Source organism: Aquarana catesbeiana, linkage group LG06 (genome assembly GCF_042186555.1).
Source record: "Aquarana catesbeiana isolate 2022-GZ linkage group LG06, ASM4218655v1, whole genome shotgun sequence".
NCBI classification, from domain to species: Eukaryota; Metazoa; Chordata; class Amphibia; order Anura; family Ranidae; genus Aquarana; species Aquarana catesbeiana.
Window position 1 is genome coordinate 392,886,490 of NC_133329.1, and position 21,089 is coordinate 392,907,578.

Consider the following 21,089-nt stretch of genomic DNA (forward strand, 5'->3'; position numbering starts at 1 on the left):
ATCTAAGGAACCATTTTTATCTCTCATAAAAGCTAAAATATTAACGGCAGAGAGATGAAAATAATTCCTTGTGATCGTACACCTGATGGGTTACGTTTACATGTGACTCTGTATGTTTAGCAGGTGTGGAATCCTGGAGAACCACACAAAACCGTTATATGGCGCCTGATTGCGGCAGGCAGGCAGTGATTGGTACTGTTGCGATCGGCATGATGCGCTGGTATCGGAAATCCTATTCATGACCCAGCAATCAGCGCCGTTCTGGGCCAATTTGACTCTGGTCATTTCAGAACACAAAACATTTGTGGGCTGAGACAGGAACACCCCCCCAGGGTTGATTGGCCAAGGGCTAAAGTCCAGCCCGCATCCATATTTCAATAAATTGGGTAGCCTGAGATATGGACATTGTTCTTCCACGAAGCCAGTTCGAAACTGGGGAGTTCCCATATGTTCCAGTATGCTTCTACTAACGGAAAGATTTACTTGGTAAAGTTTATTTCTGTTTTTATCCCTTTTTATTTTCATAGCAAATTGCCATTGGTGTGTCTTTCTGCATTTTTTGTATCTTTTTTGGTAACTCCTTTTTCTTTGTATATCTTATATGCACTGCCCACTTTCGGGATATTAAATGATAAAATTAATAAGTGACTTCTGTGTACTAAGCTAGGACTCATATCTCTGGAGAGGTTGTTGTATTTTAGTGCCTAAGTACTCGGTTTAAGTTACGTATCAATCGGTATGCAATTGCACTGTGTGTTGGCAGATTGCATGCAGATTGTAAGCTAACAGATCTTCCAGACAGAGATCTGTGTGTGTGTGGTGGCTCAGCAGACCAGTCTGCGGACAAACTGTTGGGTGGTGGCAGGCTATCGTTTATTGTGTGTCTGGTGTGTGGGTGTGGGGACAGTGGGAAGAGTGATTAACACCGGGGTTCAAGCTTGCAGGATAGCTGGAGGAACCCTAGAAGTGTATAGTAATTGCTAGACTGCTCCCCAACCCTTAGAGTGCACCAGATTGTATGTAAGATTTGTATCTGCCTGTGTGTGGTCAGCTAGCTGGATTGGAGTGGAGTCTCCCTCTAGTGGTGGCCAAAGGTAGTGTAGGCTGTGAAAGTACTGCAGCCAGTCTTACATGCGCAGTATAAGTTCCCCCTTATTCCCTTAGTTCCTCATATACCCCGGTCACGGAACGCACGTCGCGGTTAGTTAGTAGCCGTTGGGGTGTGAATTCGTGACAGATTGGCGGCAGCGAGCGGAATTTGCTTAGTACATTAGTACATGGTTTATTCATTTAACCTGTGTACTAAAGGTTGGAAGCTTGTTAGAAGCAACTGACCTACAGAAGCTCACTCAGTGCATAATTTTTGTTTTGTAGAAGACATACTTGGCTATTTGCTCCCCACCCCCTCTTGTTTTTTCTTTTCTATCTTTTATTTGGGCAAAAAACTTGAAGATGGTAACCCACGAGATGATATGCTGGTACAAGAGGCAATCCGAAGAGACCGCGATTGACCTCTGTGAGCTAAGAGGCATCAGTACAGTCGGCAAGACGAGGACCCAGCTTTTATGTGCGTTGATAGAGGATGACCATGAACAGTTCACCATGGCATCTAAACCCAGAGACTGTGCCATTCCAGATGACTGTGTGAGACAGCATGATTCTGTTCTCAAACCCTCTCAGCGGAAGAAATCACTACAGCAGATGAAGCAAAGAGGGAGAGAGCACAAACTGAACAGTACCCAAATCCAGCCTGGAAATGCAACATCACCTCCATCTGCATCAAGAACTACAAGAGCCAGACCTACATCTGTGGAAACCTTGAAGTGTTTTGTCTGTAACCAAGGTGGACATTACTCGAGCCTTTGTCCAAAGAGGAGGAGGCCTAGCCCACCAGCAAGTGCGAAAAGTGCACCCCCTACTGTGTTGCTTGTTGGGGAAAATGTAGGAGACCGAGCGGATAACCTGCAGCCAGTTACCGCAAGTAACAGCATTACAGTCGGACTCCGAGGTATGGGATCAGAGGATGTCCTAGCTCTTCCAGGATTGAGGTGCTGTGAGGATGTGATCCCAGGGGAAGCCATGTTTGTCACCGGAGGTGGAGGAGCCATCTCTGCCGTGCCTATGGCTTGTGTTTCGTTGAACCTGGACTCTGAAAGCCAAATGAAAGAAGTGGGCAGAGCAGATCCCACGTATGTAGGAGGCCATGCGGATAGCCTGCAGCTGGTTACCGCAGGTAACAGTGTTACAGTTGGACTCCAAGCTATGGGATCAGAGGATGTCCTAGCTCTTCCAGGATTGAGGAGCTGTGAGGATGTGATCCCAGGGGAAGCCATGGTTGTCACAGGAGGTGGAGGAGCCATCCCTGCCATGCCTATGGCTTGTGTTTCGTTGAACCAGGAATCTGAAAGCCAGGTGAAAGAAGTGGGCAGAGCAGATCCCACAAATGTAGGAGGCCGTGCGGATACCCTGCAGCTGGTTACCGCAGGTAATAATGTTTCAGTCGGACTCCGAGATACGGGATCCACGGATGTCCTAGCTCTTTCAGGATCGAGGAGCCATGAGGATGTGGTCCCAAAGAAAGCCACAGTTATCACAGGGGTTGGAGGAGTCATCCCTGTGTTACCAACAGCTTGTGTTGCTTTGCTCAGAGGATCAAAAAGCAAAGTGAGAGAAGTAGGCATAGCAGATGCCAGTAATGTACTATCGGGTACTGACCGGGTGCAGTTGGTAGCCCGCTATGAGCCAAATTCATCCCCCCTGAAATCTGCATCTCCACCTGAAGCCCCGGATTCACGTAAAGTACTGTTGGGTGACTCAGTGCACGTTGGGAACTCTGGGGAGGGTCAGGGGACTAGTGACTGTGGGCCAGGTCCAGGCCCTAATGGGTTTCTGGAGCCAAGGCCCAGAAAGGAAACTAAAGTCACAATGAACTCTGAAATTGATAATGTTTTGTGTGATGTAAAAAGTCATGATCTGTGCTGTGCAGACATTCCCTCTGCTGCAGTGGTGACTCCCGGGGCCCACCGGGCTGCCCCGAACTGGTCACTGCCCACTGCTACAGAGGGACTGTCTGTGAAAGGGCCCAATCCAACTGGGTCGGACCCTTGTGAACTTGGTGAAGCAGGCCTGAGGTCCCCTCACACCGTTGTCTCCCTGGTGTCTGTGGCAGATCGCTCTGAGTCCCCTGAGGCTGTTAAAAATGACATCAGCCTGGAAGAGTACAGAGGTCTGGCTGACGGATTGCCAGTTGGGGATGGCGGGATGAGGGTGTATGGGGAACAGGACTGTGACTCTGTAACCACATGTAAAGAAAAGGAATGTTTTGAAGTACCTGCTGAAAAGGCCAATTGTGTTTCAGTAGATCCTGGTACGGACAAGCAAGGTGTGCTTGTAACCTTATGTGAGGCAAAGTCTTCTGTAGTCTGCTCCTCTGCCATCACAGCTACCAGTACTTCCATTGTGGATTCTGGGCTGTGCATCACAGAGGAAAGACCACAGGGTGAGGGGGCAAATCTGATCCAGTCTGACTCTACTCCCTTGGCAGTTGTGGCTGACAGCACTGAGTTCTTAGGGGATGATACATTTGTTGCCAGCCCAGAAGAACTCAGGTGTTGTGCCAACAGATGCTCTGCTGAGGATGGAGTAGGAGTATGGGATGTGGGTCAAAGGACAACCCCCGGTGGAATTCAGTCTTCTGTGATCTTCTCCTCTGTCACCACAGTTGCGAGTACTGCTATTGCGGATTCATTGCTGTGTGTCACTGAGGGAATATTACAGGGTGACAGGGCAAATTTGGCCCCATCAGGGCCTACCATCTCAGCAGCTGCAGCTGACAACACCGGGTACTTTCTGGCTGATAAGTCTGATGTTAGCCCAGAGGAACTGAGGTGTTGTGCTGGCAGGCCTTCTGCTGAGGAGGACAGAGTAGGAGAGTATGACACGGGTCAGAGCATGACCCCTGGCAGAATAAAGTCTTTTGTGGCTTTATCCTCTGTACCCACAGCTATGAGTATCATGATTGAGGATTCATTTCTGTGCATAACAGGGGAAGAACCACAGAATTATGGGGGAAAACTGACCCTATCTGAATCTGCTCTCTCAGAGGCTGCAGCTGATGGCACTGCGTTCCTACAGGCTGATATGTTTGGTGTCAGCGTAGAGGAATTCAGGGGTTGTGCTGGCAGGCCTTCTGTTGAAGCAGAAAGAGAAAAAGTGTGGGAGACAGGCCAAAGGGTGGAGGCCCTGGTACCCAGGTCATGGAACCAGGCCCAGATCACCCAGGGACGGCCTTATGCCAGGCTCAAACATCTGGGTGTGGTAGCTCATAGAGTACCACCAGATGGCCAGGGCCAATGGCTGAGAATGCTGACAACACACAATGACAAATTTGCCTGTACCCTTTCAGTAGGTAGTCAGTGGCCAGTGGATGAAGTGGATCCGCAGGGCAATCTACTGGCCAATCCTGATCCAGACCCGTTAGGATCAGTCAGAGAGGGGTGCGGTCGCCCTCTCCTATCTGCAAAGGGACAGGCTGAAATGTCGGTGGTGCCAAGCTTCAGTTGGGGGAACCTTCACCCCCATCTTAGGGAATCTTCCATGCAGACGCGTTAGCTGACCCGTTTAGGCTCAGCTGTGCGTCATCTGGAAGGGGGAGATGTGACAAAAATATAAGCGTAGGATAGTTTTGCCTTAACTAGATGTGGTGTGATCTGTAGATGTAGTTTAATTCTGGGTTATTAGCAATATAGTATTCTATGTCAGTCATGCACATATGTTCTTTCATTAGCATTTGAAAAGGACAGAGATTTTGTCTAGGATCAATGTGACACCTAGATGCCAATAAAAGCTCCCATTAGAGTAAACATAGATTGCCAGCTTCCTGAGGCTCAAAGAAATCTGCTAGTCATCTTGGCCACACGGATCTGCAGGGGGCATTCACAAGGCTCCGGACAGTCTGTAAGCTTTGATTAAAATCAAGAGATCTAAGGAACCATTTTTATCTCTCATAAAAGCTAAAATATTAACGGCAGAGAGATGAAAATAATTCCTTGTGATCGTACACCTGATGGGTTACGTTTACATGTGACTCTGTATGTTTAGCAGGTGTGGAATCCTGGAGAACCACACAAAACCGCTATATGGCGCCTGATTGCGGCAGGCAGGCAGTGATTGGTACTGTTGCGATCGGCATGATGCGCTGGTATCGGAAATCCTATTCATGACCCAGCAATCAGCGCCGTTCTGGGCCAATTTGACTCTGGTCATTTCAGAACACAAAACATTTGTGGGCTGAGACAGGAACACCCCCCAGGGTTGATTGGCCAAGGGCTAAAGTCCAGCCCGCATCCATATTTCAATAAATTGGGTAGCCTGAGATATGGACATTGTTCTTCCACGAAGCCAGTTCGAAACTGGGGAGTTCCCATATGTTCCAGTATGCTTCTACTAACGGAAAGATTTACTTGGTAAAGTTTATTTCTGTTTTTATCCCTTTTTATTTTCATAGCAAATTGCCATTGGTGTGTCTTTCTGCATTTTTTGTATCTTTTTTGGTAACTCCTTTTTCTTTGTATATCTTATATGCACTGCCCACTTTCGGGATATTAAATGATAAAATTAATAAGTGACTTCTGTGTACTAAGCTAGGACTCATATCTCTGGAGAGGTTGTTGTATTTTAGTGCCTAAGTACTCGGTTTAAGTTACGTATCAATCGGTATGCAATTGCACTGTGTGTTGGCAGATTGCATGCAGATTGTAAGCTAACAGATCTTCCAGACAGAGATCTGTGTGTGTGTGGTGGCTCAGCAGACCAGTCTGCGGACAAACTGTTGGGTGGTGGCAGGCTATCGTTTATTGTGTGTCTGGTGTGTGGGTGTGGGGACAGTGGGAAGAGTGATTAACACCGGGGTTCAAGCTTGCAGGATAGCTGGAGGAACCCTAGAAGTGTATAGTAATTGCTAGACTGCTCCCCAACCCTTAGAGTGCACCAGATTGTATGTAAGATTTGTATCTGCCTGTGTGTGGTCAGCTAGCTGGATTGGAGTGGAGTCTCCCTCTAGTGGTGGCCAAAGGTAGTGTAGGCTGTGAAAGTACTGCAGCCAGTCTTACATGCGCAGTATAAGTTCCCCCTTATTCCCTTAGTTCCTCATATACCCCGGTCACGGAACGCACGTCGCGGTTAGTTAGTAGCCGTTGGGGTGTGAATTCGTGACAGGGGGCGTCGGCGGTAAAACAGCGCTATTTTTAGCGCTGTTTTACGGCAGTATTCGTCCGCTAGCGGTGCGGTTTTAACCCCCCGCTGGTGGCCGAAAAAGGGGTTAAAACCCCTCGTATAGCGCGGCTATAGCCGCGGTATAGCCGCACTGCCCCATTGATTTCAATGGGCAGGAGCGGTTTAGGAGCGGTGAATACACCGCTCCTTCACCGCTCCAAAGATGCGGCTGACAGGAGATTTTTTCTTCTCCTGCCAGTGCACCGCTTCGGCTTTCACACTGAACAACCAGCGGAGGCTGTTTAGGGGCGGTTTGCAGGCGCTATTTTTAGCGCAATAACGCCTGCAAACAGCCCCAGTGTGAAAGGGGCCTTACTGTGTTATTCCTCAATTTGCATCAAGTTATGCTCTTCTTCTGAGGATTAGAGTTTCACTATTTTGTCTTTTTAAAATTGGATACACTCAGCTAATGTTTGTTAATGAGATTGTTACATCTTTATATTATAAAGCACATAATCCAAATATTATTTGCAATTACATTTCCAAAACTAGATAACCGTGCCCCCACCCATCCACAGCTTGAGCCCATATGGGGTGGATGGGTGGTCTGTAGGCATGCTCCACAAATTATTTCCATAGATTTTGACCTTTATTCTGGATCCTCACATCTATTACCATCCTATAATGTCTCATCAATGCTTAATTTTCTTCTCTACTGTAAGATTAATTCTAGTCATGAATATATAGATATGTTTCTATTATTTATACATGTATCCCAAGTTACAACGCTTGTTATAATTTGTATTCTTTTATACAAATTGCAATAAAATATTTAACAAGAGAATGTCCAGATAGCCCCCGTAGAGCTGCCTGAATGGTGTGACGGGTTTTGTTTACCACCTGCCATCAACAATACTCCCCTTCTACAGGGCATTTCTCCTGCAAAATCTCCTTACCAATCTGGGAAGCACCGCAGAAATGCAAGCAGAAGCAACTATAACTCTCCTGCTTCCAAATGCTCAGACATGAGAGGATCCAGATAAAGCCAGAGTTTTACTATGCACTTACACTTTGATAACTTTCTGTTATTACCCGTTCACCACTTCTAAGTTTCAGGTTGTAATGTTAATAACACTGTGAAAGCACCACTTTGTTCTAGGGCTGGGAAAATTAAAGATTAATTCCTCGATTAATCGTTATTTTTTTTGATCGATCAAAATTCTTTTGATCGGTACTCACCTCTCCACCGGCTTCCGGGTCTTCAGGGAGTTCCGTCGGAGATCCGGTGACGTTGATGTCCCCCCCCCCCCTTTCCCCAGGTGCCTCCGTCTGCTAACGAAGGGAAGGGGGGAGGAGTCTGGTGACGTCGATGTCCGTGAAATCATAAATTGAGGAAGACCGATCCTAACGATTTGATTGATATCACTGGTCAAAGTATTCAGATAAACATCTATGTAACTCCTGGACTTGGCTATGAAAATCAACATATCTGAGGGCTTTCCTGGCTGTAAGTCAGTGTGACGATGAACCGACATTGATTGGTTATCCAGCAATGAAGAAACATTTATAATGAGTAGAGCTGGGTGATTTTCTCAAAAAAAAAAAAAAAAAAATCTGTGATTTATTTATTTATTTATTTTTTAAACTTGATTCACGATTCGAATCGAGGTGTGTTTTTTTTTTTTTTTTTTTTTTTTATTTTGATGGACACCGCGCCGATCCTGAGGAGCTGCGGGCAGGAGTTTTTAGGCGAGACCGCGGCTTCGGCCTAGTCCACTGCGTCCGGCCTCGCGGACTAAGTCGAAGCCGCGGCCTCGCCTAAAAACTCCTGCCCGCAGCTCCTCAGGTGTCAGCGCTGGTCCTGGTGAAAAATAAAAAATCTAAAATCGATTTGCTGAAAATTTTAATCGATTTTGACCTCTTAACTCGATTCAAGATTCAAATCTATTTTTTTGATGAGGGCACTTTTTTTCAAAAGAGCTGACACTTTGCTGTCTCAGCAGGTGATGGATGTCTCTGGCTCTCCATCGGTCCCCCTGATGCACAGCGGTGCTATTTAAATAGACTGTAGGGTGACGCCATAGCCCCGCCCCACTGAGGAACTTCTGATTGAACGTAACTTGTTCGGGGGAGGAGCTACGCATGACGTCGGCTAAAAGTAGTTGGATCTGTATGTGCATTATAATTAATTGAAATTAGTCAATTAATCGATTTTAAAAAAACGTATTAATCGAACGCGAAAATTTTAATCAGTAACAGCCCTACTTTGTTCATCTTTAGATAAAATGGAAAGCTGTTGTATAATTTCTAAGATGCCATTCTGCCATTTAGCCACTTGAGGGCACTGTCACCACACAGTCTCGCAGAAAAAAATTATTGATAAAATCTATTCCGCAATGTTTTTCCCACCACCAGAGGGAACCGTTTTAACAGAAACGGCTCCACAGGAAAAAAAAAAAATTAATTTTTTTTTTTTTTTTTTGCTTTCTGTTTTGTCTAATAATTTTAGACAGTTATAACTCTTTTCCTCTTTACCCTGAGAACTTCAGACGGAATGACGTGCGATAAACTATTCTCCCCAAAGAAGATGGATTGCTTCAGAACTTTCGTAGCAAGTGTCATAAGACCTTTTTGTGCAGTAGTTGGTGCCTTAAAAGTCAACCGTGAGTAAAATATCGGACACATTTGATGCCACAAACACAGAATACTTCACCTCAATGACCTGTAATGCCGCGTACACACGGGCGGACTTTTCGACAGCAAAGGTCCGACAGGACGAAACCTCTGGACAATTCGATCGTGTGTGGGCTTCATCGGACCTTTGCTGTTGAAAAATCAGGCGGACTTTAGAAATGGAACATGTTTCAAATCTTTCCGATGGACACAAAATCCGCTCACCTGTATGCTAGTCCGACGGACGAACAACGACGCAAAAGGGAAGCTATTGGCTACTGGCTATGAACTTCCTTATTCTAGTCCGGTTGTACGTCATCCCGTTCGAATCAGTCGGACTTTGGTGTGATCGTGTGTAGGCAAGTCCATTGCGTCAGAACTCCATCAAAAAGTCCTTCGGAGTTCAGTCCGTCGAAAGTCCACTCGTGTGTATCTCTTATATATGAACTGAATGGTACTTAGATATGTTCAATACCAAAGTTCTCTTCTAGGTTTACATAGGTTATATGTTCTTGATGTTTATTATTCTTCTATTCGTCCCTGGTATATCATTGACTACAAAAAGAAGAAACCTGTTTTAATGTTACCCATGTCCTTTTTGGCTGTCTTTTATATTGCCTTAATAGCAAAACAAGTTGGAGCTTACACAGAGTCAAAGAATGATTATATAACATACCTTGATATTTGTTCCCAGTCCTCACAGAATTCATTATATTACAACTAAATCTCTATACATTATACAGATTACCTCTATCCATAAACGTGCCTCCCACCTATCCCCCACAGAGTCGCATTTGGTGTCATCCCTCACACCAACAACCAGCTCTAGACTATACGGACGTATATCAGAGCTAAGACTCATCTTCGGTACCATTGGTACGACCCTACTTTTTTCTATCTCTTTACAACTTGACCCCTTCCCTGATCCCAACCCTCTCTCCATACCTCCCTTTGTACCCCTATTTCACTCCTGCTTAATTACAACCCCAAGATGGCATATTCTCAATTAGGGAAATCCCCTACGTTCATTTCGCACAATGTTAACGGCCTCAACTTCCCGAAAAAAAGATCTAAATTGCTGAAAGAACTTAGAAAAGTAGGTCCAGGGCTTTTTTTTTTTTTACGCCACTGAATGTATGTAATGGCAAGGAGTGCTGGGTTGCGCTACAGTGTCTATTGATGCTGGCTGCTGATCGATCTATTGTTGCTGGAGGGGATCTATTTCTGCAGAAGGGTTGATTGCTGGTGGGGGGATCTATTGTTCCTGGGGTGGGTCTTATGTTGCTGGGGGGGGGGTCAGTTGTCGCTGGGAGGGATCTACTGTTGAGGGAGCAGTCTATTATAGCTGGCTGCTAGAGGGTCTATTGTTGCTGGGTGGTATTTTGTTGTAGGTGGTCCATTGTTGCACGGGGGGGATCTACTGTTGCTGGTGGGTCTATTGTTGGCTGTGGGGGGGGGGGGGTCTATTTTACTGCTTTTCTTGTTATCAATAACAAATTCCATACTAATTATTTAGTACCGCAACTGTTACTTTGTTCTGTATTCTCTAAAAGGGGCAGTGCTGGGAGGTGGGTAGGGGGTGGAACCAAGGACTCTCAGAGAGACCTGACCAATCTAGCCAGGGCTGACATTGGAATCGCTACCTTATCAGACCATGCACCCACTGCCGTTACCCTAAAAGCTAACCTTAACAAACGGAAGACCTTTAACTGGAGACTTAATGCTGCTCTACTAACCGACCAGATAATACATGACGATATATTTGAATCCATCAAAACTTACTTCATGATAAACGCAGACTCGGATATCAATCCCCTCAACAATTGGGAAGCACACAAGAGCGTTATTAGAGGTGATTTAATAAAATGGGGAGCACGGGGAAAAAAAAAAGAGACAAAGAAATTACATCTCTATCTAACAAAATTGCCAAATTAGGGACTCTGCACAAATACTCCCTTGCTTCCAAGGCTGAAAATGAACTCGTAGATTGCAGGAAGGCACTACAACAAATTCTAAATCTCAAAACCCAAAAATCTCTTTTCTTTCAAAGAAGTGTTTTTTATGAACAGGGAGACCAAAGTGGGAAACAACTTGCTAGAACATTTAAAGATACAACTGCAAATCACATCCACGCCATACGCAACAAAGAAGGGATACTAGAACATAAATCCGGGAAAATAGCTGAAATTTTTCACGATTTTTATTGTAAACTATACAACCTCCCCCCCCCAACATAAAAAATTTTGAGTGACCGTAAATTCCCACCCTTAAGCAAAGAAGATATGAATAACCTGGAGGTCCCCATTACCATTTCAGAACTTCAGACGGCTATAAAAGAATTTAAAACCAGGGAAAAGCCCAGGCCCAGATGGATTCACTTCACAATACTACAAAACTTACAACTTCTCTCCCATCCCCTCTTGAGAGCCTTTAACTACCTCTCTGATAACAATAACAATTCCAAAGCCCTCCTAATGGCTCATATAGCTGTTGTCCCCAAGCTAGAAAAAGATCACACAGGCTGTGCAAATTTTAGGCCAATCTCACTTTTAAATGTGGACATTAAACTCCTGGCGAAAATCATAGCCACCAGAATAAAACCCCTCTTCTCAAAAATGATTGGACCCAAACAAGTGGGATTTATGCCCGGTAGAGAAGCCAGGGACAACATACCAAAAACTTTAAATCTCATACACTACTCTCGAAGGTCAAAAATCGAGGGCCTTCTGTTGTCCACTGATGCAGAAAAGGCCTTCGATGGGGTCTCCTGGGATTACATGGTATCCACATGTTCCCATATAGGTATAGGGACTAATATGTTAAACTGGATAAAGGCCCTTTACCAGAAACCACTAGTAAAAATCAAAATTAACAACATTTTATCTGAACCGGTTACAATTCAAAACAGTACGCGTCAAGGGTGCCCCCTCTCTCCAATTCTCTTCATTCTAACCTTAGAGCCCCTAATCAGAACCATAAACCTAACTCCCCCAATTCACGGCTTCACTCTCCATAATAGAGAATACAAATCAGCAGTTTATGCAGACAATTTTTTTTTTTTTACGCAACCTCATATTTCAATACCTAACCTTAAAAAAGATCTTTAAAACATTTGGTTTCATATCCAACTTTAAAGTTAACCAATCTAAGTCTGAAGCACTCAACCTTGGCTTACCCCAGAATACATTACAACTCCTAAAAGGTAACTCCAATTTCAAATGGGAACAATCCATACTCAAATATCTGGATATCAAATTAACACCCAATATTGACTCGCTCTTCTCAGCAAACTTCACTCCCCTGCTAAATTGTATAGCTAAAGATCTACAAAAATGGACCTCCAGGTTATTCTCATGGTTCGGAAGAGCTGCAATATTAAAAACGACAATACTCCCGAGACTGTGGTATCTATTTAATGCATTGCCCATACCCATTCCCAACTCCTTTTTTCTCCAGACTACTGATGTTACAGAGAAGATTTTTGTGGGCTGACAAAAAACCTAGGATAAATTTTCGCCTCCTCAAACTCCCCAAAAACAGAGGAGGGAATAGGTTTTCCAGACTTTAAAAAATATTATTACGCCGCTCAAATTACTAGACTAATCGACTGGCACTGCCAAGAAAAGGACTGGGTACATTTGGAACAGTTACACAACACACAACCACCACTTTTATACTACCTTTTGGTCTAACCACTCTAAAAAATACCAGAAAAATAGACCACCCCCTAGTAGCCACTACACTGAACATATGGCATAAAATAGCCACACAAAACAAGCTAGCCACAATCCCAGGTCCATTAACGCCAATAATCAACAACCCAGACTTCCTTCCAGGCCTGAATCAAAGAGCAACCCCGACACCAGACTGCAACTCAAAACTTCTAGCCATACACTGTTTTAATGGAAACCGGATGAAATCCTATGAAACTTTTAAAAGCAGATCATGGCAATCTATTCTCTAATATTTGGTTCTACATACAGTACAGAAGATTTTCTGCTCAACAGTAAACATAAAGCCTCACACTGCCTACAACTGACGCCCTTAGAAAATATTTGCCACAAAAGTTCTCAGATCTTTAAACCAACCTCCATGGCTTATTCATGGTTGAACTGCTGGAATCATGCTGTGGACAAAAAAAAACATAAAGAAAAATGGGAAGCTGACCTAGGCACTAAAATCAGCGAAAACCAACGGGAAAAGACATGTCTTGGCACATAAATGTTCCTTGAGCACAAAATACCAAGAGATATACAAAACTCTCACACAGTGCTACATAAGTCTGCAAAAAGCTAAAAAGATGGTCCCACACAACATCGGACTCCCGCTGGCGTTGCGGAAAGGAGACGGGTTCATTCTTACACATCTGGTGGAGCTGTCCCCCAATCCTTGAATATGGGGAAAATGTCTCACATTGGATTAAACAGATTACTGACTCTAAAATCAACCTGAATGGTGCTGCCTGTCTGATCCACATCAACTCCTTCACACTAAGCAAATACAAGAAATCCCTAACCAGGCGTCTCCTAACCGCAGCAAAGACTCTAATGCCGTGTATACACGGGCGGACTTTTCGACAGCAAAGGTCCGACGGAACGAATCCGCCGGACAATTCGATCGTGTGTGGGCTTCATCGGACCTCTGCTGTCGAAAAATTCAGACGGACTTTAGAAATAGAACATGTTTCAAATCTTTTCAACGGACTCAAGTAAAATTCGTAAATTCAAAAAATTAGTACATTCGGAAATCTGAAATAATAATTAACTAATAATAACTTAACTACTATTACTAGTAACTATTAAATTATAGGTATTGTCATTTCCCTTCAAATTTGGCTGTCAGTGAACGTAACAAATACGAATTTATCCAAAGTTACGAATTATCCGAAATAACGAATGCTGCATCTAAACAAATGGAATGGAACAAATTAATAATAATAATAAAAAGTTGTTATTATTGTTGTTTATTATTATTATTTCATTATCTTCGGATAAATTCGTATTTGTTACGTTCACTAGAAGCCAAATTTGAAAGGAAATTACAATACCTATAATTTAATAGTTGCTAGTAATAGTAGTTAAGTTATTATTAGTTAATTATTATTTCAGATTTCCGAATTTACTAATGTACGAATTTACGAATTTTTCGAATGTACGAATTTTCGGAAAAATTCGTTAAACGGGTTTTTGTTAATTCGGATATTTCCGAATTAACGAATGTGTCGAAATTCGTTAAAAAAAACGAATTCGGAACGAAACGAACTGCACATGCCTACTGGTTATCTCTCGCCTCGACTACTGCAACTCCCTCCTCATTGGATTACCTTTTCATAGACTATCCCCCCTTCAGTCCATAATGAATGCCACTGCCAGACTCATCCACCTTACCAACCATTCAGTGTCCTCCACCCCTCTCAGCCAATCCCTGCACTGGCTTCCACTCACCCAACGAATAAAATTCAAAGTACTAACAATAATTTACAAAGCCGTCCACAACTCTGCCCCCAGCTACATCACTAACCTAGTCCCAAAATACCAACCAAGCCGCTCTCTTCGGTCCTCCCCTGACCTCCTGCTCTCTAGCTCCCTTGTCACCTCCTCCCATGCTCACCTCCAGGATTTCTCCAGAGCTTCTCCCATCCCTTGGAACTCCCTACCCCAATCTGTCCGACTGTCCCCTAATCTATCCATCTTTAGACGATCCCTGAAAACCCTTCTCTTTAAAGAATCTTATCCTGCTTCTAACTAACACTGATTTTTTACTTCCTCCATCAGCTCATCCCCCACAGCTATTACCTTTTGTATCAATTGACTCTTCCTTTTTAGATTGTCAGCTCTAACGAGCAGGGCCCTGTTGTACCAAATTGTAATGTAACTGTAATGTCTGCCCTCATGTTGTAAAGCACTGCGCAAACTGTTGGCGCTATATAAAACCTGTATAATAAGAAGTAATAATAATAATAATAATAAAGACATGGATGATCTAATTGGGGTGGAGGAACTTGACTGGCCTGCACAGAGTCCTGCCCTCAACCCGATAGAACATCATTGGAATGAATTCCAGCGGAAACTGTGAGCCAGGCCTTCTTGTCTACATCACAAATGCACTTCTGGAAGAACGGTCAAACATTCCCATAGACACACTCCTAAACCTTGTGCACGGCCTTCCCAGAAGAGTTGAAGCTGTTATAGCTGCAAAGGGGGGGGGGGGGCAGCTCATTATTGAACCCTACGGACGGTCTAATTTCATTTGTTTAGCATAAAATTAAAAAAAAAACCCAGTGGTGATTAAATACCCAACAAAAACCTCTATTTGTGTAAAAAATTATAAAAATGTAATTTGGGTACAGTGTTGCATATGACCTCAAAAGTGTGACAGCGCTGAAAGCTGAAAATCGGCCTGGGCAGGAGAAAGGCGCCTGGTAGGCAAGTGGTTAATTTAGAAGACTGTCCTGTGCCGCGGTGTTGAAGTGGTTTCACAATACCGTACAAAGGTTTTACATACTCGATATGTGTGACGAGTCAAGGATAAGCTGCTTATCTTAAGGTCTTAATTTTGTACAAATTGTACAACATTTGATGTTTGTCTCCATGTCAAATTGTGAAAACTGGGCGGGATCACTTTTTTTTTTTTTTTTTTTCCCCATGTTTGGGTTTCTCTGTATGGTCGGATTTCTCCCCACCGCTAGAGAAGTGAAGTTAATAAGTGGGTGTTACCCGTCATTCTTATATGACAGAACAACACCGATGTACACAATAGTCCTCGCAGCCATGAATGCTCTTAGATTAAGATCCATCTCTCTCCTGTTCCCCGGGGCCCGGGCCCGTCTCTTGCCGCAGACCTCCAGGGTCGGGCGGATGCAGCACAGAGCAGCGGCAACAGAAGCTGCGGCGGCCGCAGTATTAGAGGGGGACAAAAAATTGAAAACCTTCGAAGACTTGCCTGGACCTTCTGTATTCACCAACCTCTACTGGTACTTCATCAAAGGATACCTGTTCCATACGCATGAGTTATCTGTAAGTATAGCGCCTACTAGAGCTCCTCGTCATTCCTAATTCAGCCACTAGAGAGAGTACTCAATGCTGAACCTGGCCACACAGGACAAAAAAAAAAAATCCATTCATTAACCACTTCAGCCCCGGAAGAATTTACCCCCCCCCCCCCTTCTTGACCAGAGCACTTTTTGCGATTCGGCACTGCTTCGCTTTAGCTGACAATTGCGCAGTCGTGCACCCAAACAAAACTGACGTCCTTTTTTTTCCCCCACAAATAGAGATTCCTTTTGCTGGTATTTGATCACCTCTGCGTTTTTTATTTTTTGTGCTATAAACAAAAAAAGACCGACAATTTTGAAAAAAAAGCAATCCTTTTTGCTATAATAAATATCCCTCAAAAATATATAAAAAAAAAAATTTTTTTTTTTTACTCAGTTTAGACCGATACGTATTCTTCTACATATTTTTGGTAAAAAAGAAATCACAATAAGCGTATATATTAATTGGTTGGCGCAAAAGTTATGGCGTCTACAAAATAGGGGACAGTTCTTATGGCATTTTTTTTTTTTTTTTTATTTAGTAATGGCGGCGATCTGCGATTTTTATCGTGACTGCGACATTATGGCGGACACATCAGACACTTTTGACACTATTTTGGGACCATTGTCATTTATACAGCAATCAGAGCTATAAAAATGTACTGTGTAAATGACACTGGCAGTGAAGGGGTTGAACACTAGGGGGCGATGAAGGGGTTAAGTGTGTCCTAGTGAGTGATTCTAACTGTGGGGGGAGGGCTTATGGGCTACCACTGACATGACAGCGATCACTGCTCCGGATGACAGGGAGCAGTGATCTCTGTCATGTCACAAGGCAGAACAGGGAAATCCCTTGGTTACATAGGCATCTCCCCGTTCTTCCGCTCCATTACATGATCTAGTCCACGGGACTCTTGGTCATTGAGCACGCGGCATGCGCCCACAATGCTGCATCTTAAAGGGGACATACCTGTACGCCCATTTGCTCAGCCATGCCATTGTGCCGACGTATATCGTCGTGATCTGGTCGGCAAGGGGTTAAAGCTGAACTCCAGGATAAGCAAATACCATCTAAATCCATTCATCATGTGTATTCTTTTTTGAATCTTGGTGAGCTTTGTGTATTTTTTTTTCTAGATCTGTGCAGTAATCCAGTGTGAGACTTTGCCTTTGTGCAGGAGCTTCCTGTAATAAAGACCCGTCAGTGCCGATCTCTCTCCTTTGGCAGGGTGACTGGTCTTGTCTCCGCCCCTCCTGTAGTTTTCTGTAGTGGGTGGAGTCTGGGCCCCTCCCACAGCCCTGCTCTCTGCACAGGCAATGTACAGCAAAGTAATGATACTATTGCTAACTTTACAAGTTTTTCAAAAGGCATTTGGTGCACACAAATTGGATATAATTGGTATGTGGCTATTGCAGAATATATATTTCAAATAAAAGTTTGTGTCCGGAGTTCAGCTTTAAAGCTGAACATCAGGATAAGAAAATAAAATATTGTCTAAATACAAGAGGCACGTGTATTCTTCCTTAGAATCTCGGGGGTTGCATTTAGAAAAAAATTTGCATAGCAGTTCACCCAGTGAAAGTTTAGGTATGTCTGTTCTGTGCAAACGGGGAGATTTTTCTCCTGTGCGGGTTGAATATTTTTCAATGATTTAAAACGGTAAATATCAAATTTGCCCACAGGATGGTGCTAACAGCATAGGAAATTCCTATGATACTTAGCACCATCTAGTGGCCAAATGCAGTACTTTTTTTTTTTTTTTTTTTGACATTCCACCAGCACAGGAAATAGTCTAACATTCATTTTTCTTTCTTCATTTACATAGATCGAATATAAATCCACTTTCAGTGGGGTAAATTTCTAGCGCAGATTTTTTACAAACACATCCCAGGGTGTGCTCTTTGTATTTCTTTCTGCGTGAACCTTCCCCTCTGACTATCGAGGAATGTTTTTAAATGAAAGTTTTTTTGTGCTTGAAGTTCAGCTTTAAAAAAACGATCTCGACATTGGTATATTATAAGATAAAATTGTTACATAAATTTAGCTAAGCAAAGCGCTGGATGCATCAACTCCAGTACAACCAGCCTGCCCAGAGACAGATCGAAATATGGACGGTACTGGCCAAACCTGCCGATATATATGGCGGGCTTAAAAGTGAAAGTCTCCAGTTGAAAGTTGTTCCCAGTGGTGAAGATGCCAAGTAAGCACGAGCGAAGGTTCAGGCTGAATATCAATGTCTCCGACCAAGGAGGTCAATGATGTCATCATGGAGGGAGACAGCAGGAGTGCGGAGGAGGACATGGAGGAAGCGGAGGAGCACAGAGGGGGGTGGAGGAGGACATGGAGGGGGACATCAGGAGCGCAGAGGGGGAGCGGAGGAGGACATGGAGGGGGACATCAGGAACATTGAGGAGGGCATCTGGAGCGCAGAGGGGGAGCGGAGGTTATAGAGAGGGACATCAGGAGCATGGAGGGGGAGCGGAGGAGGACATGGAGGAAGCGGAGGAGCACAGAGGGGGGTGGAGGAGGACATGGAGGGGGACATCAGGAGCGCAGAGGGGGAGCGGAGGAGGACATGGAGCGGGACATCAGGAACATTGAGGGGGACATCAGGAGCGCAGAGGGGGAGCGGAGGAGGACATGCGGGGGGCATCAGGAGCACGGAGGACGACACAGAGGGGGCCTGGAGTAGGAGGACACTGAGGGGGACTGGAGGAGGACACACGGGACAGTCAGGGACGATCGGTGTGGCGGTGGGGGAAGTTACAAGCACCAATCTCCCTGTATAGATTTCAATAAGGCAGCTGAAAGCCGCAGGAGGGAGAGGAGGAGAAGTGTCTGTCAGCTGCCTTATTGAAATCTATACAGGGAGATTGGTGCTTGTAACTTCCCCCACCGCCACACCGATTACTAGGAATGCACCGATACTGAGCATTTGCACAAGTACTTGTACTCGTCCAAATGCTCCAGTGCCTAATCTGATACCTGGGCAGTCATGGACGATCGGTGCAGGCAGTTACAATTACCGATCTCCCTGTATAGATTTCAATAAGGCAGCTGAAAGCCGCAGGAGGGAGAGGAGGAGAAGTGTCTGTCAGCTGCCTTATTGAAATCTATACAGGGAGATCGGTGATTGTAACTGCCTGCACCGATCGTCCCTGACTGCCCAGGTATCAGATTAGGCACCGGAGCATTTGGACGAGTACAAGTACTTGTGCAACTGCTCGGTATCGGTGCATTCCTAGTAATTAACCACTTGCCACCCATTCTGACATTTCTTTCCTACATGTAAAAATCTCATCATTTTTTTTTTGCTAGAAAATTACTCAGAACCCCCAAACATTATATATATATTTTTAGCAGACACCCTATGGAATAAAATGGTGGTCGTTGCAACTTTTAATGTCACACTGTATTTGTGCAGCAGTTTTTTAAACTCGTTTTTTGGGGGAAAAAAAACGTTTCATGAATTAAAAAAAAAAACAAAAAAAAAACTAAGGTTAGCTCATTTTTTAATTTTTTTTTTTGTATATGTGAAAGATGGTGTTACGCCGAGTAAATAGATACCTAACATGTCATGCTTTAAAATTGCGCACACACGTGGAATGGCGCCAAACTTCGGTACTTAAAAATCCTCCAGCGACGCTTTCAATTTTTTTTTTTACAGGTATATGTGTATCTGGCTCTGATACTAGCCAGTGACCTCACCACAGGTCCCTGATCTGTCCCTCAATGCAGGAAATCACTCGGTGGGTTATTATTATATGTTAACAGCCACGGAGTGTCAGCTCTGCCATTGGTTTCTACAGGTTTCTACATCAAAGACATCCGGCTGTACCCACTGCATAAAATCACTGAGCTGGGCCCTGATCCGCGGTCTGTATGAGTCCTAAAGGTGCCGTCACCATATTGTCCTCCTGAATTCTCGGTGAACTTCTGCACTGGTTTCCGAGAATCAGTTAATCCCCTTTACCAAACCGGTTCCCTCATCCACCCGATGGCGTGACAGACGCCGAGGAATGTTCTTCTCTCACAATACAACCTTCACCCCTGTAATATCAGATGTCTGAGAGGAGGTTCTGTGTTATTGTAAAGCTAAAGTATAATCTGCTTATATTTTACCTCTCCTGGTTCCTTCCTCGTCCCCCCTTCCCTTCTCCCTCCCCGTCCTTTACATGTTCATTACATACCAACTAACTATGCAAACCTTCCCTTCAGTCTTGCACAGTTGTAGATCGGGATCGACCGATTACCGGCGGCGGATATTCACGTTTTTAGAAGTATCGGTCAAAAAACTGACCGATATTACCGATATTGCTTCAAGGGGTTTTACCAGGGTCATGCATGCAGCCGGTACCGTTTTTATTATTATTATTATTATTATTATACAGGATTTATATAGCGCCAACAGTTTGCGCAGCGCTTTACAACATGGGGGCAGACAGTACAGTTATAATACAAATCAATACAGGAGGGATCAGAGGGCCCTGCTCGTTAGAGCTTACAATCTAGAAGGGAGGGATTATCAGGGGCGGACTGATAACTCATGGGGCCCCCGGGCAATAGGAGATTATGGGGGCACACAGTATACACGCACACAGTATACAATCACACAAAAAACACAGATTTATACATACTGTCCCTGGTTTTACTGAGGCTGGCAACCCTGATGGGGTCCCCTAGTGGCCCAGGGCCCTCGGACAGTGCCTGAGTGGCTCAATGGTCAGTCCACCCCTGTTTATTATTATTAAAGGCAGCGGGAGGGGACGTTCCCCCCCCCCCCTCCCGCCGCTCGCCCAGGGAGGCCTGAGCAACCAGACGAAACGTCCGCCCGTCTGGCCGAAGACCCGAACAAAGCCGATGCTTCGTTCGGATCTCGGATCTAGTAACCCGGAAGCAATGCCATGACATCACTTCCCGGATTACTGGCATCTTAAAGGCGCCAGTTATGACAAAATAAAGTATTCAAAAATGCCGATCTTGACGTTTTGAATACTTTGAAGTGCAGTGGAGGGGTTTGGGGTCTTATAGAGCCCCCGATCCCGCCATAAAGAGTACCTGTCACTGCCTGGAAAGAAGAAAGAAATGGCTGCACATCCAGAACTTCCGGTTGCCTTTTATTTTGTTTCACAACGATAACACCAAAGACACCAAACTGTGATCACGTAG

General features: G+C 44.4%; 1 protein-coding gene across 2 annotated transcripts in view; it reads left to right on the forward strand.

The window, feature by feature from the left end:
- Positions 1–8,730: 8,730 nt before the first annotated feature.
- The window catches only part of LOC141147197 (sterol 26-hydroxylase, mitochondrial-like), a 54,892-nt gene continuing 42,533 nt past the window's right edge, over positions 8,731–21,089 (forward strand). The window contains exon 1 of one of the 2 annotated variants that reach the window (XM_073634352.1): positions 8,731–8,876. Coding sequence is in view for 1 of the 2 variants with exons in the window: in XM_073634351.1 (XP_073490452.1) it covers positions 15,633–15,902 (270 nt within the window). In the remaining variant the exon portion in view is untranslated. Of the gene's footprint in view, positions 8,877–15,581; positions 15,903–21,089 lie in introns of those variants that run through there. The other variant, XM_073634351.1, reaches the window with a different exon arrangement.